General features: G+C 48.4%; 1 protein-coding gene across 3 annotated transcripts; it reads right to left on the bottom strand.

Moving 5' to 3' along the window:
• Positions 1-3,922: 3,922 nt before the first annotated feature.
• CCKBR (cholecystokinin B receptor) lies at positions 3,923-14,611 on the bottom strand. 3 transcript variants are annotated; one of them, XM_065882317.1, is made up of 5 exons: positions 14,443-14,611; positions 5,534-5,785; positions 5,130-5,379; positions 4,649-4,821; positions 3,923-4,476 (listed from the first exon to the last, which is right to left on the bottom strand). In XM_065882317.1, exons 1-5 carry the CDS (start codon positions 14,591-14,593, stop codon positions 3,938-3,940), a joined length of 1,365 nt encoding a protein of 454 aa, XP_065738389.1. In that variant the 5' UTR covers positions 14,594-14,611; the 3' UTR covers positions 3,923-3,937. The 3 variants fall into 3 exon arrangements, with proteins under 3 accessions (XP_065738389.1, XP_065738390.1, XP_065738391.1); XM_065882318.1 differs by having other exon boundaries at positions 3,938-4,476; positions 4,664-4,821; positions 14,443-14,593; XM_065882319.1 differs by lacking the exon at positions 5,534-5,785 and having other exon boundaries at positions 3,938-4,476; positions 4,664-4,821; positions 14,443-14,593.

Genomic DNA, 14,611 nt, shown 5'->3' with positions numbered 1-14,611 from the left:
ATATATGTGCCACATCTTCTTTATCCATTCCTCTGTTGATAGACATTTAGGTTGCTTCCATGTCCTGGTATTGTAAATAATGCTGCAATGAACAATGGGGTGCATGTGTCTTTTTGAATTATGGTTTTTTTCTGGGTATATACCCAGTAGTGGGATTGCTGGGTCACATGGTAGTTCTATTTTTAGTTTTTTAAGCAACCTTCTTCCTGCTCTCCCTAGTGGCTGTATCAATTTACATTCCGACCAACCGTGCAAGAGGGTTCCCTTTTCTCCACACCCTCTCCAGCATTTATTGTTTGTAGATTTTTGTGGTGATGGATGGCCATTCTGACTGGTGTGAGGTGATAACTCACTGTAGTTTTGATTTGCACTTCTCTAATAATTAGTGATGTTGAGCATCATTTCAAGTGTTTGTTGGCCATCTGTATGTCCTCTTTGGAGAAATGTCTGTTTAGGTCTTCCACCCATTTTTTGATTGGGTTGTTTGTTTTTTTGATATTGAGCTGCATGAGCTGTTTGTATATTTTGGAGATTAATCCTTTGTCAGTTGCCTTGTTTGCAAATATTTTCTCCCCTTCTGAGGGTTGTGTTTTCGTCTTATTTATGGTTTCCTTTGCTGTGCAAATGCTTTTAAGTTTAACTAGGTCCCATTTGGTTATTTTTGTTTTTATTCTCATTACTCTAGGAGGTGGGTCAAAAAAGATGATTTATGTCAAAGAGTGTTCTGCCTATGTTTTCCTCTAAAAGTTTTATAGTGTCTAGCCTTATATTTAGGTCTTTAATCCATTTTGAGTTTATTTTCGTGTATAGTGTTAGGGAGTGTTCTAATTTCATTCTTTTACATGTAGCTGTCCAGTTTTCCCAGTACCACTTATAGAAGAGGCTGTCTTTTCTCCATTGTATATTCTGGCCTCCTTTGTCATAGATTAGGTGACCACAGGTGCGTGGGTTTATCTCTGGGCTTTCAATCCTGCTCCATTGATCTATATCTCTGTTTTTGTGCCAGTACCATATTGTCTTGATTACTGTCGCCCTGTAGTATAGTCTGAAGTCAGGGAGTCTGATTCGTCCAGCTCCATTTTTTTCCCTCAAGATTGCTTTTGCTTATTATGAATCACAATATCACAGAAGTTAACGTAATTATTCCCATTTTACAGGTGAGACTGAGAACTCACTAAGATAACTTGTGCAGAATCACACAACTTTTAAAAGGCAGGACCACTGGTACGCAGATCTTCAAGGCTTGAAAGAAGGCAAAACAGCATAATGGAAAGAAACAAAGCTTTGGAGGCAGATACCTGAGCTCAGTTCCTGCCTCCGTTCTGGCTGTGGGGCTTGTGTAAGCTTCCCTAAGCTTTCTCAGCTTCACTTTCCTCTTCTGTCAACTGAAATTGTTCTGGAGAAGAGTTTTGAGAATGAAATGAATTGGTATATACAAACTCGTGTCACACAGCACCAAGAAGCATCAGATTTCACCCCACCCCCTCCATCACCCCAGCTTCTAGGCCCAGGCTCAGTCATCTTCCCATGACATCACACTGTTCCCTGCCCAGGATGGGAAATCAGGCAGGAATACAAATAAGTATGACAGAAGAGAGAAAGCAGTAAGTACTCTACAAGCAGACAAGCTTTGTGAGGATGACCAAGCAGGACTTCATGGAGACAGTGGTAGTACATCTGGATCCGAAATGTTTTGTCAGATTTCAAGAGATGGAAAAAAGATGGGAGGATCCCAAGATTCCACATCTGGTAACTAGATAGGGCGCAGGGAGGAGTGATGGATGTGTAAGTATTCTGCAGATGAAAGGGCTGCACAGTGTGTGAAACGGTGTTATTTAGGCCGCGCCTATGCACTAGGTTCTAGGTTAGCCCTGGCCCACTGTACTTGAGCTCATACGCCAGGCTGAGAGGCTGGACTGATCCCTCCCCCACTGAGCTCCCCACCTCCATCTGATGGTCAGCAGGAGCCCAGGCCCCAGCTGGAGGGGCTGACAGTGGGGCAGCCTCAAAAAGGCGGTCTCTCCTTCAGAAGGGATAGTGGGGCTGGGGGCTGGGGAATGTTGCAAGGGCAATGGGCAACCTTATTTCCACCCCCTGGAAAGCTGGCATGAGAGAAAAAGGTCCAATATCTTGCTTTCCACAACTCCGACCAGCTGGGATTCTATTTTTAACCAGTGCTGTCTTAGTTGACAGCTTGGAACGCCTTCTCCACCCTTTTCTTCCTTCCTCCTGCCTCTTGCAGCCCAGAGCCCTGTAGAAAGGATGGATGGGAGCAGCTCAGCATTGGTAAAGAGAAGACCACTCTCCTTTCTCACTACCCTTCACTCCATCCAGCCTTTGTCCAGCATAGTGGGTGGATTTTAGAGATATTATTGGCTGAGAAGCTAATGAAGCTTACATTTCAGGGCTCCTCATTGCACAGGTCTCTTCCAAAGGCCCTGGTCAGTGTCCTAGCAATTTTGTATCTTTAATTTCATTTTTTTTTCTTAAAAAAGGGCACCCAGTTTTATAAGCTCCAGGCCCCACAGAACTTGGGTCTGCCCCTTGATGGGTATGGCGTCTCTCCCACCTCCAGCTCAGTGCCTACTTCAATAGGATTATATCTGTCTTGGTCCAATTTATTGTATTACCTTGAGCAGCTTTCTTTCTTGTTCTGGGTCTCACTTTCCCCAACTGTTACAAGATGAAGTGTCAAGGAGCCCTCTCCCAGCATACCATGCCTCTGTTTATTTATGTATGTCCCCTTGGTGAGGTCATCTGTTCTTCCTGTTTGTCATTATGTGTGTGGAGGGGTGGTATTGCTGTCTCCGTCCCTCTCTGGGGCTGGATCAGTCTTATAGTCAAGAGGGAGGCTGGGCTCTGGGACTCCTATTCAGGTCCAGGCCCCTGTCTCCCTACGCTACCTCTCCTCCTTGCTGCTGGCCAGTAAGGGTGTTTCCATGGGGAAGAGTGCATTAAAAAGTCCCTACTCTAATTAATTCTGTATACCTGTCATGTTCTGACCCATGGTGTTTCAAATACACATTGAATAAACTGAGTCTTATCATACACTGCTTCCTCTTTTCATTAAAATTTTAATAAGCATCTATTAATACAGCACCTTAACAATGGTACCACTTTAGGACAATGTGCTCAGGAATCATTATGTGTCATGGATGTCCCACCTCCCAGCCCCACCTCCATTCCCAGCTACTGCATATGACTGTGGTGTGAGGTGGGTCCAGGTTGACCACTCGGAGAGAATTTACACAGCCTCATCTAGACTCAGACCACGGGCTTTTTGGCAGGGGGTCATGCACAGGAGTGAACAGCAGGGGGAGGGACCTGACGGAGAGGACTCTACAAAATCCTGTGCCTCCACGCGTGCCCCAAAAAAGTCCAAAAAGGAAATTAAGGGGGAAGCCAAGTCATTTATTATTTCTTGAAAAAGTTGGGTAATGGAGGAGGGGAAGGACTATAGTATTTAACTGGAAAGGAATGAAAGGACTTTTCAGTGCAAAACAGCTTGTTGGTCTGGGAAGTGTGAGATTAGGCAGGTTGGTGTTTGCAGCACTGATTGGGGAAGGGCACGGTGAGGTCAAACTGGGGACAGCCTGGAGCATCTCAGGAGTCATTCCTGTGCCAGGCTCCAGAGCCCTAAAAGATTCAATGCCATTACTATATGTGTGAGAGGCAAGTCAGCCCCTGTCAGAGTTTCCACAGTGTAGAGATAGTCCACAGCTAGGGACGCTGTGTCTGTATGTCCAAGGTCAGTGCCATGTCTCTGTGTGCCAGGCTCAGTCCCACATCAAGTGCCTTCTTTCCTGTGTGGGGTAAGCCACCTTTTCCTGTGCATTGGGGTTAGTCAGTCTCTTGTGTCCGTTGGTCTGCGTCTCTCGTGTGTCTGGATGGGGCCAGTCCGTCTGTCCTGCCTCAGCTCCCACTCCCGCTCCACCCCTCAGCCAGGTCCCAGCGTGCTGATGGTGGTGTAGCTCAGTCTGGACAGTGAGGCGATGGAGGGGGTGGGAGGATCCTCGTCCGGTAGAGGCCTGGGGCGAGCTCGCGGAGGCCGAGGACAGCAGCGGGCGCAGGTGTCGAGGCAGGCCTGGCGAAAGCGACGGTGCATGAAGCAGTAGACCAGGGGGTTGACACAGGCAGAGGCGTAGCTTAGCAAGTGGATGAAGGAGATGGGCGCACCCGAAAGGGCGCGATGTGCACCGGGGCCGTCGAAGGCGCGCCACGTGTTGGCGCTGTACACTGGCAACCAACACAGGAAAAAAAGCACAACGATCACCAGTAACATCCGAACCACGCGCTTCTTAGCTAACAGCTTGGCTTGGGCCGGCCGGGTGCAGGATCCTGGCCCAGGCGCGGGTCCGGTCAGCGCGGACAGCTCCAGTACAGGCCGGGAGCGCGGAAGCTGCACGTAACAGCCATCGCCGTCCTCGCCAGCCAGCCGGGTCTCCGACCCGCAACGCCCGTTCGCGTGGGCAGGACCTGAGCACAGACGGTGGGCGGTCAGAACAGAAGGCTGAGCTCTCCAAATCCCCATTGGTCTCCCCCCAACCCCCCCATTTCCAGTCTCTCTTCCTACTCACACACCTTTCCGCCCCACCCACTTTATGTCCCGCCTCTTCCCAAAGTCCCGCCCCTCCTGGATTTCACCCACCTCGTCCGGTCCCACCGGGCAGTCCTCCTTGACTTCCGACCCGGCTCTGGCTCTCGCTGTCACTGTCACCGTCAAAGCGAAGCCCTAAATAGAGCTCGCGGGAGATAAGCCCGTAGGCCACCGCCATAACCACCCCCGGCACGAAAAACAAGAGCAGAAGCAGCAGTACCGACCTAGAGACAGAGCACAGACCAATCGCGCGGGTCTCTGTCCAGCTATAATCACAGATGGAGGAAGACGCAAGGGTTGATGTTTCTAGGGCTGGTGACCAGGCCCCAGAGGTAGAAGTAGGATTTGGGTATGTGGCCGGGAAGGGTTAGAGAACTGGGGAGAAGCCCCGAATGGGAATCCCAGGGTGGTGGGAAAGGCAATTGTAGTAATAATTGTTAGAGCAGCTGGAGGGAGATTCTGGGTAATGGTCGTGAGTATCTGATGGAGATGGAGGAGGGAATTCCCAGGAATGGGTTATAGGGACCCTCACCAGGTTTGGCGAACTCGCGCACTGGGCCACCGATGCATGCATTGCAGCACGCGAGGTCCCGCTGGCTGCACGGCAGTGTACACCGGGTAGGGCACCATGAGCAGTCCGGACAGCATCCACGTGGCTACGATCACTCGAGCCGCGTGTGAGCGCGTCTGCCACACACGCGCCTGCAGTGGTCGGCAGATGGCGCTGTACCGCTCCAGGGCGATGGCCACGAGGCTTAGCGTGGACACGCTCACAGACACGCCTAGCAAGGGAAGAGGAAGGGGTCACCTAGGAAACTTGTACTACACACTCACCAGTGTGACTTCCATACCCGCTGACGGAGAAAGACCCCCTACATCCGGCAACGACTTTAGAAGAGGAGAGGGGCAAGGGAGGCCGGTCGGTTGTTCACCTACCCATGAAGTAGGAAACCGCCTTGCAGACGACTGTGCCAAAGATAAATGTGCCCATGAGATTGGGCAGGAGGGTGAAGGGCATGCAAGCCACGGCCAGCAGGAGGTCGCTGACAGCCAGGGAGAGCAGGAAGGCGTTGGTGACGGTCCTCAGACGGCGGCTGAGTCCCAGGACCACGATGATGAGCACATTTCCTCCGACACTCATCAGAAAGATCACAGAGTAGAGGGTGACCCTAATGGCCAGCTCCAATTCTGGGTAGGAAAAAGGGGAGGTGGCAGTGGGAGTCCTGGCCCCCACTCAGCCCGGCTCTCCAATTTCACTTATCCCCAGTCCTCCAACCCCCACTACCCAGCCAGATCCCCTGCTTTCCAAATCCCCGCCCCCGCCCCCAACCCCGACGACCCACTCAGTAAATGGTGAACTTGAATCCTTTACCCTTCTAACCCCTGGAGGCCTAGTTAAAGTGGCCTAACTCTACTCTTCCTTAAGAAAGCCTGTCCCTTCTCAAGCTTTGTTCCAAATCCTTCCTTCTCTTTGCAGCCAAACTTCTCGAAAAGATTATTTCCATCTTTTCATTCACCCCTCAATCTGTTACAACCCAGTGACCTGTTCCCCCATTACTGTTTGCACACTTCTCAAGGTTACTGAGCTTTAACTGCTAAACCCAAAGGTCTCTTCTCAGCTTATTCTACTTGACCTCCGGCAGCATTCGACCCAGTTGACCACCCACTATCTTTTGAAACGCAGGTCCGAGCATGTCTTTATTGTCTTAAAAAAAACGACAACAAAACAAACAAACAAAAAGACCCTTCAGCTACTCTCACCTGTCTGCAACCCTTTAGCTTGTCATCCAGATTCTCCCAGAACTGCCCTCTTCCTCCTCCCACTTCCTCCCTGCAATGCACCCAACTTAAGGCACCGGATGACTCAGTTTCTGGAAGGCAACGTGTGCACCCATGATTCTCTCCTTTGCTCATGTCGGTTTCTCAGCCTAAAATGCTCTTTCACTGCCCATCCCCCCCCCCCCACTATTAATACCTCCCCCCGATTAATGACTTTCAACAACAAACTTGTTTTCTGTTATCTGGTAAATTTCTATTCACCATTGTCTTTCAAGACTCAGACAGACTGCCCCCTCCTCTGTTAGGCCTTTCTGGACACCTTATTTGGAGCTAATCTCTCCTTCCTCTGACCACGCATGTTCCCTTCACATCTGTTAGAACCGTTTTTACTTTCCGCCTTATATTTTAATTATCTATAAACATTCATTCTCACTCCACAAGCATTTACAGAGGACTCCCTTTATACCAGGCCCTGGGGACAGAGGACATGGCAAATGCCCTGTGAGCTCTCATCGGAGAGCTCACAGTCTAGAGGGAAACTCAGATGTATAAACAGATAATTGTCACATGGTGTGATAAGGAGCGAGGTTGAGGAATACACAGAGTGCTCTGGGAGCTCACGGGAGGGACATGTAGTGTTGCTGGGCTAGACAAAGGGCTGACCCCATTCATTTTTGTCATTGCCTGTTGGGAGAAGGATTCATCATTGGCTTCCATATCACAGCCAAGCAAACCCAGACAAAATTGAATAGAATTAAATTAAACTGGACCCAGTCACCCATGGCCTCAGCATGAGGGAGACTGGAGCTTGGAGGGAGAGAGGGCAGGGACAGAGCCTGCCAAGTTGGGGGGAGGGAAGGGCCCAGAGCTGCAGGGCCCTTTTTCATAGCCCCATACCTTGGCTGACTTTGGCCAGAGCTCCCAAATTAAACTGTTTTCTCATAACAATAGCTTGTACTTATTCAGAAGTTGTTGTAGACTTCGAGTAAGTGCTACTTACAAGAGATCCCCTAACTGAACTCAGCAGTGCTATTACTTGTTCAGAGCACCCAGTTAAGTTAGGAGCCGATTCAGAATAGAAGCCAGTCTCTAGATCTCTAAAATGCTTTGCCTTCTATCGCTTCCTCCCTTCTCTGTCATTCATGGTGCTATTCCCCTCGATACTCTACCATGTCATTTCTCACTGTATTATTCTGTTCATTTTCTATCTCCACCACTAGACTATGAGCTCTTGAGCACAAGGGCAATGCCCATCATGTTCTCCAGCATGTCCCTAACATTCGGCATAATGTCCCCTGCACAGGAGCTGTTAACACCTGCTTACTGATGAATCTTAAATGGATCTCTGTCACTCTCCACATAAATGCACCTGCTCTGTCCCTCATTGTCCATCTTTCACCTCTGTGCTTCTAAGGCTCCAGCATGCGCTCTCCTTGCTGCCTCTGTCTCTTTAGAGACCCATGTTGGAGGATTTTGTTGGTGGAGGGGACGGGGCAAGTGACAGGCTGTGATTTTGGATGTGTTACTTTTACTATTATATACAAACCACCTGTGTCTCATTTAGAAGCTGGGCCCCTCTCTGCAGGGAAGGCTTATGGACGGTTTATGTGTGACAATTTGAGGTGTATGTGTGTGTGTGTAGGGGGAAATAAAGAACTTTGGGAGGGGGATCTCTGTCAGAGGTCCTTGGACCCAGAAGAATAGAGCAGGTGGTCTATCTCACACTCTATGTCTCCCCCCAGTCTATTGCCCCTCTCCGCCTCTCTCCCCCTACCCCTTAATTTTTCTAGTTCTATCTTCTCTAACACTTCCTCCTCTGTCCTCTGAATGTTTCTCTTCAACTAGTTTTTTTTTTTTTTTTGGCCATGCCACGGGGCTTGAAGGATCTCAGTTCCCAACCAGGGATCGAACCCGGGCCCTGGCAGTGATGGCGCTGAGTCCTAACCACTGGACCACCGGGGAAGTCCCTCTCTTCAACTAGTTCTTGATTCAACAACCACATCTCAAGTTTGTACAGCACTCTAAACTGTGAAAAGCACATTTCTCATTCACTCATCTGGCTAATGGATCTCGTGTGTATCCTTGAACTTGGCTAATTGTGGTGTAGCTGAAAGATGGGGCTAGGCCCTCTATTATGAAGTTCCCAATCTGTGTGGGGACCTCTGAAAACTAGAGGACAAAGTCCCAGTAAAAATGACCAGCAACTGTACAATGTTTTGCTGTTTAACTGGGCACTTCCAGCTGTTACTTTATTTCCAGCCATCACCATCTCTCTAGGTCTTTGCTGTTGAACAGTTAGGAGATGTGAAAAGGCTAAGTAAAAGCAATCTTAGAGCTAGGGATCTTGGAAAAGGCAGGGAAGGATAAATAGTTGGAGCACAGGGGACTTTTAGGGCAGTGAAACTATTCTATATGGTACTGTAATGGTGCATAAATGTCATTATACATTTCTGAAAACCCATAGAACATACAACACAAAGAGTGAACCCTAATGTAAACTATGGAAATTAGTTAATAGTGTATCAATATTGGCTCATCAATTGTAACAAAGGTACTACACTAATGCAGAATGTTAAGAACAGGGGAAACTCTGTGTGTGTGTGTGTGTGTATGCATCCATGTATGTTTGTGTGGTGGCATATGAATGACCACAGTGGCTTCAGGGGTGGCAGAATGGGAGATGCGCCTCCTGGGGTACAGCCACTAGTGCCTTGACAGCCTATCTGTGGGCATCCTTCTGCTGGGGATGAGAGGAGAGCAGAAATCAGACCGGGGACTCAGAAGACTGGGACAGCTCAGCTCTGCTTCTGGGGTCTAGAGGATCTGCATGTGTTCTGTCCAGATGATGGCAGAGAGGTGTGGGTACAAAAATCCAGATGACGCGACGTGAAACAAAAACGGGCTTTTCTAAGAAAGGGTTCCACAGAACACTGAAGCTGCTGATGCCTCGAATCCTGCCACTCACTGGTGTGCTGGATCTGGTCACCCATCACTCAGGCATCAGAGTAGTACGCATGCGTCTGTGGTGAGCATGGATATGGCATCTAGCTGATTGTGGGTAACAGCTGGGTGATGGGGACATCCACATGTTACTGGATTCTAACGGAGGGGGCAGAAATAATATGCAGGGTGTGTATGTAGGTAAGATCAGAGTGAGCATTGGGTAATACTTTAGTCTTGGAGCTGATACCTGGGTGGGTGAGAGTAACACTTATTTCTGTAGGCAATATCTGGAGAAGGGTAACAGCTACGTGTCTGTAGGTAGTATCTGATTGAGTGTGGGTTGCCTGTACGTTTAGGCAATATCTGAGTAAGTGTTGTAACATCTGAATGAGCCAGGGTCTGCAGATAACGTCTCATTTTGTAAGTAACATCTTCAGGAAGCGTGGGTTACATTCAGAGGTCTGTATGTGAATAGGGGAATATCCAGCTGACGGTGATCATAGCTGATTGAGCAGAAGTAATATGCAAGTGTACGTGGGCAATGTTTAAGTGAGTGTGAACATGAGATATTAACAGATTAAGATGTTAATCTAATTGAGTAAAATAACTGAGCGCCTGGGCGAACATAGGTAGTATCTGAGTCTTTGCGGGTAATATCTGAATGTGTAAGAGTAATATCTATGACTTTATGGGTAATGCCTGGAGAAGGGTTACTTAAGTGAGCACGGGTAATATTTGATTGTACGTGGATAATAATAAAACAAAAGCGAGTGTGTTTGATGGGTGAGTAATGTCTGAATGACAGTGGGCAATATTAAAGTGAGTGTGGGTGACACCTGCTTTTCTGTGGGTAGCATCTGAGTGAACATGGGTAACGTTCAAGTCTATGTGGATTATATCAGAATAATGTGAGTAACATCCATATTTCTATCGGTAACACTGGAGTGAGCCTGGGTAAGATGCGTCTGTCGGGGTAACAGCTGAGTGAGTGTGGCTAACAGAGTCTCTGTGGGTAGCTTCTGACTGCCAGGTGTTACATCCAAATGTGTGTGGGCAGCAACGTCTAGATGACTTGAGCTCTGAATCACTTCACATTCTGCTTTCTCAAGGTCCCTTACTCTATTAGCTAGCGCTGCTATCTTCTGCACTTCAACCTTTCTCTCTCGGCCCGTTCCCCAAAAACATTTTTAAAATGGCCTTATCTCTACAACACATACACACTCAAAAGACAAACTATGCATGAGTGAGCATGTGCACTCACACACACGCACACGCACACGCACACACACCCTTCCTCAACCCCATGTTATCCTCCTCGGCCCCATGTTATTTCTAGCACTATTCTGTTTTCTCTTCGTCTCTCTCTCCCTCCCTACCAAATTCTGGAAAGTTTTATCTGCACACCTTGGTTCACTTCTTATAACCCCTCCCCCATGGCCCAAACTTCTACCAACTGTAGCCACCCCCTAACACCCACAGCTCCTCCTAAGATTTCCTTGTTATTGAATCTGAAGGATGCTGTTATGACCTTATCTGACTTATATGGGCAGCATTTGACATCACTTCTCCCACTCTGCTTGAAACTTTCTTTTTTCCTTGCCTTCTTGTCTCTCTGATGGTCTCATCTAGATCTACTTCATGGACTCTCCTTCCTCTGCTTGGCTTTTAAAAATGGGTCTTCCCATGCAGATGGTCAAGAGACACACGAAAAGATGCTCAACATCACTAACTATTAGAGAAATGCAAATCAAACTATGATGAGGGGCTTCCCTGGTGGCGCAGTGGTTGAGAGTCCGCCTGCCGATGCAGGGGATGCAGGTTTGTGCCCCAGTCCGGGAAGATCCCACATGCCGTGGAGCGGCTGGGCCTGTGAGCCATGGCTGCTGAGCCTGTGTGTCCGGAGCCTGTGCTCCGCAACGGGAGAGGCCACAACAGTGAGAGGCCCGCGTACCGCAAAAACAAAACAAAACAAAAACAAACAAAAAAACACTACAATGAGGTATCACCTCACACCGGTTAGAATGGGCATCATCAGAGAATCTACAAACAACAAATGCTGGAGAGGGTGTGGAGAAAAGGGAACCCTCTTGCACTGTTGGTGGGAATGTAAACTGATACAGCCACTATGGAGAACAGTATAGAGGTTCCTTACAAAATTAAAACCAGAACTAACCATATGACCCAGCAATCCCACTCCTGGGCATATACCCAGAGAAAACCATAATTCAAAAAGACACATGCACCCCAATGTTTATAGCAGCACTATTTACAATAGCCAGGACATGGAAGCAACCTAAATGCCCATTGACAGATGAATGGATAAAGAAGATGTGGTATATATATACAATGGAATATTACTCAGCCATAAAAAGGAACAAAATTGGGTCATTTGTAGAGACGTGGATGGACCTAGAGACTGTCATACAGAGTGAAGTAAGTCAGAAAGAGAAAAACAAGTATTATATATCAACGTGGAATGTAGAAAAATGGTACAGATGAACCAGTTTGCAAGGCAGAAATAGAGACACAGATGTAGAGAACAAATGTATGGACATGAAAGGGGGAAAGCGGGGCTGGGTGGTGGTAGGATAAGCTGGGAGATTGGGATTGACATATATATGCTAATATGTATAAAATGGATAACTAATAAGAACCTGCTGTATAAAAATAAATAGATAAATAATTTTTTTTTTAAATTGGTCTTCCTCAGGGTCCTGTCCCAGGACCTCTTTTTTTTCCCATCTGACACAATCTCGGTATGATTTAATCTATTCTCATGGCTTCCGTTACCACCTCTAGACAAACACCTTTCAAGTTTGTATTTCTAGCTCATACCTCTCCCCTATGTTCCAGACCCTTGGATGCAACAGCTTACTGGGTAACTCCACCTGGATATTTTACCAGCATCTAAACTCAGTGGGTTCCAAATTGAATGCATAATCTCCTTCAAACCTGTTTCTGTTCCTTTGTTATCCTCATTATACAGCACCAACATCCATCCAATTGTCTAAGCCAGAAACCTAGATGTCATCCCTTGACCTCTTCCTCCCTCTCCATTTCTAATAAATCATCAAGTTCTGTTGATTTCACTTCCAGAAGTGCCGGTCAAATCCACCCAATTCTCTCCATCCCCATTGCCAGTAGCTTAGTCTACGCCAGCATCATCTTTCATCAGGACCAATGTAATATAATAGCCTTCTAAAGGATGCTCCTCTCTCCATTGGATTGTCCTCCAATCCACCCTCTTTAATACAGAACTAATCCTGGCAGTACTACTGAACCTTTCAGTAATTCCCATTGCCCTCAGGATGAAATCCATACTCCTTAGACAAGGTCCATAAGGCTCTCTGGAAACCCTTTAGGCTGGTCTTCATCTTGAGTGTTCATTATTCCTCTCTTATGGTACATGTCTCAGGCACACAGAAACTATGACACACTGAACAAAAGGGCCATGGACTTAAACTCTGGCTGTTCACACATACTGGTCCTCTGCTCGAGATGCTTTTTGCTTTTTCTGCCCCTTCACTTGGCTGGCTTTCCCTCAGCTTTTTAATTTTTATTTCAATTTAGCCTTCACCTCCTCAGGAGGCCAACTCTGATTCCTAAGCCTAGGCTAGGCTAGATAGAGGTGCTCCTCTTCTGTGTTCCCACATCCCTCTCAAGGAACTTCCCACTCTGTACGACAATTCTCTGCTTACTTGTCCTTCTCCCCCACTGAACTGTGAGCTCCGTGAAGTAGGAGCTGTGTCAGTTTTGTTCTACTCCTGTCCTTAGTGCTTAGCAAAATCTCTGGCTCCATAAATATTTGTCAAGTGAAAGAATCTGGGTGTAACAATGAGAGAGTGTGTGACAACTGGTCTGGGAATGCATGCAATATTTTATGGGGGAAAATAAATACGTGAATTGCAGTTTATTCCCATTTTCCCTTCTAAAGCTTGGAATAATTTCCTTCTGCTTAACACTGTTCCCTCTCCTGGAATCCCACTTCTTCCTTTTCTGCCTACTGAACTCCAGGTTCAAGGTTCCCTCTGTGAGGTTTTCAGACCCCATCTCCTTTGGGTGCCCAGAGTTTGGTCCCTCTTGTGGGAATTCCAGTGCTGACTGTGATTTTCCCATTGGTTTTTGTCTCCCGCTTGCACTGGAGATGACAGTCCAGACTGGGTCTAGTTCAGCCCTGTGTACCCGGCACCTAACCCAGAGACTATAATAGCAGGTGTCCAGTAACCATGTAAGGAAAGAAAAGGTATAGGAAGGGGAAAAATAAGACTTGAGCTGGGTCGTTGAGAAAATGTGGATGTTGGCTGATGGGAGGAACGAAAGTCACTTTGGGGACTGGCTGAGTGGAAGCAGTCTGGTGGTGAGGGGGAGAAGGTGGCACAAAGGGGTGGGATGATGAATGGGGCAGCCAGGCTCTAGGAGGCTGAAACCTAAGGAGAGGCAGGCTGGAGAGGGGCTTGCAAGGGACCTGGAGACATTACTTGGAGACAGCGAAAGAGGGAGGGTAAAGACCCTTGAGAAAAACTCCAACTTGGGAGGCAAGGGGATCTGAGGAAATGGAGACAGGCAGCTCTAGAGAGCAGCCCCTCAGTCCAATGTCCAGCCTAATAATTCAGGTTAGAGGACCTCTTTCGGGAAGGCAGGGGGTTGGGTGGGGGACACAGGAAATTATAACGCTAACTTCCCATTCGGGTCTTCCAGAGTGCCCCTTCCCCAACCAGACCCCTTCTTTCCCCCAATCTTGCCTTCCTTCCTTTCTTTCCTTCCCCACTGTGGCTCCGTGAACTGGCTGCAAAAGGAAAGGAGAGACCTGGGAGGATTGGCTGGAGGAGGTCCTTGTCTTCCCACCGTCTCTGTCTAGGAGGCGGCTGTGTGTTAGGGGTGATCAGGAGCTCTGGGGGTGGTCAGGGGACCAGGGTGTGAAGGGGCTCTGACCAGGTAGTGTGAAGCTGCAATGGAGTTTTATGAGCTGTGGGGGACACATGCGTCGGGGGAGCTGTTTGGGGACAGACGGAGTATACTATGAAGGGACAGCGTGGGCGTTTGGGGAAGCAGTGGGGGCCTCTGTGAGTGTTGCGGGGTGCAGTGAGAAGGAGCTCGTGGATGGGGCTCAGGGAGGCACCCACCTCGTGTCCCGGCTCCGCGGATGCGCGGGGGCTCACAGCTGAGGTTGCCGGTGCCGCTGCCGTTGAGGAGGGGGCCCCCTGGGCGGCACAGGGAAGCCGCCGGCCCGGGTCCGTATCCCGGCACGCTCCGGTTCGGCTTCAGCAGCTCCATGGCCCTGGCCCATCCGCC

The sequence above is a fragment of the Phocoena phocoena genome, chromosome 8 (genome assembly GCF_963924675.1).
Source record: "Phocoena phocoena chromosome 8, mPhoPho1.1, whole genome shotgun sequence".
NCBI lineage: Eukaryota > Metazoa > Chordata > Mammalia > Artiodactyla > Phocoenidae > Phocoena > Phocoena phocoena.
The sequence above is the reverse complement of the archived record's forward strand: the minus strand, read 5'-3'. Positions and strand labels throughout refer to the sequence as shown.

Coding starts and splice junctions, on each gene's coding strand:
- CCKBR (XM_065882317.1), bottom strand. CDS start 14,593: ATGGAGCTGCTGAAGCCGAACCGGAGCGTGCCGGGATACGGACCCGGG. Junction 5,380..5,533: donor GGCGGTTTCCTACTTCATGG/GTAGGTGAACAA, acceptor TTCCCTTGCTAG/GCGTGTCTGTGAGCGTGTCC. Junction 4,822..5,129: donor GCGCGAGTTCGCCAAACCTG/GTGAGGGTCCCT, acceptor CTCTGTCTCTAG/GTCGGTACTGCTGCTTCTGC.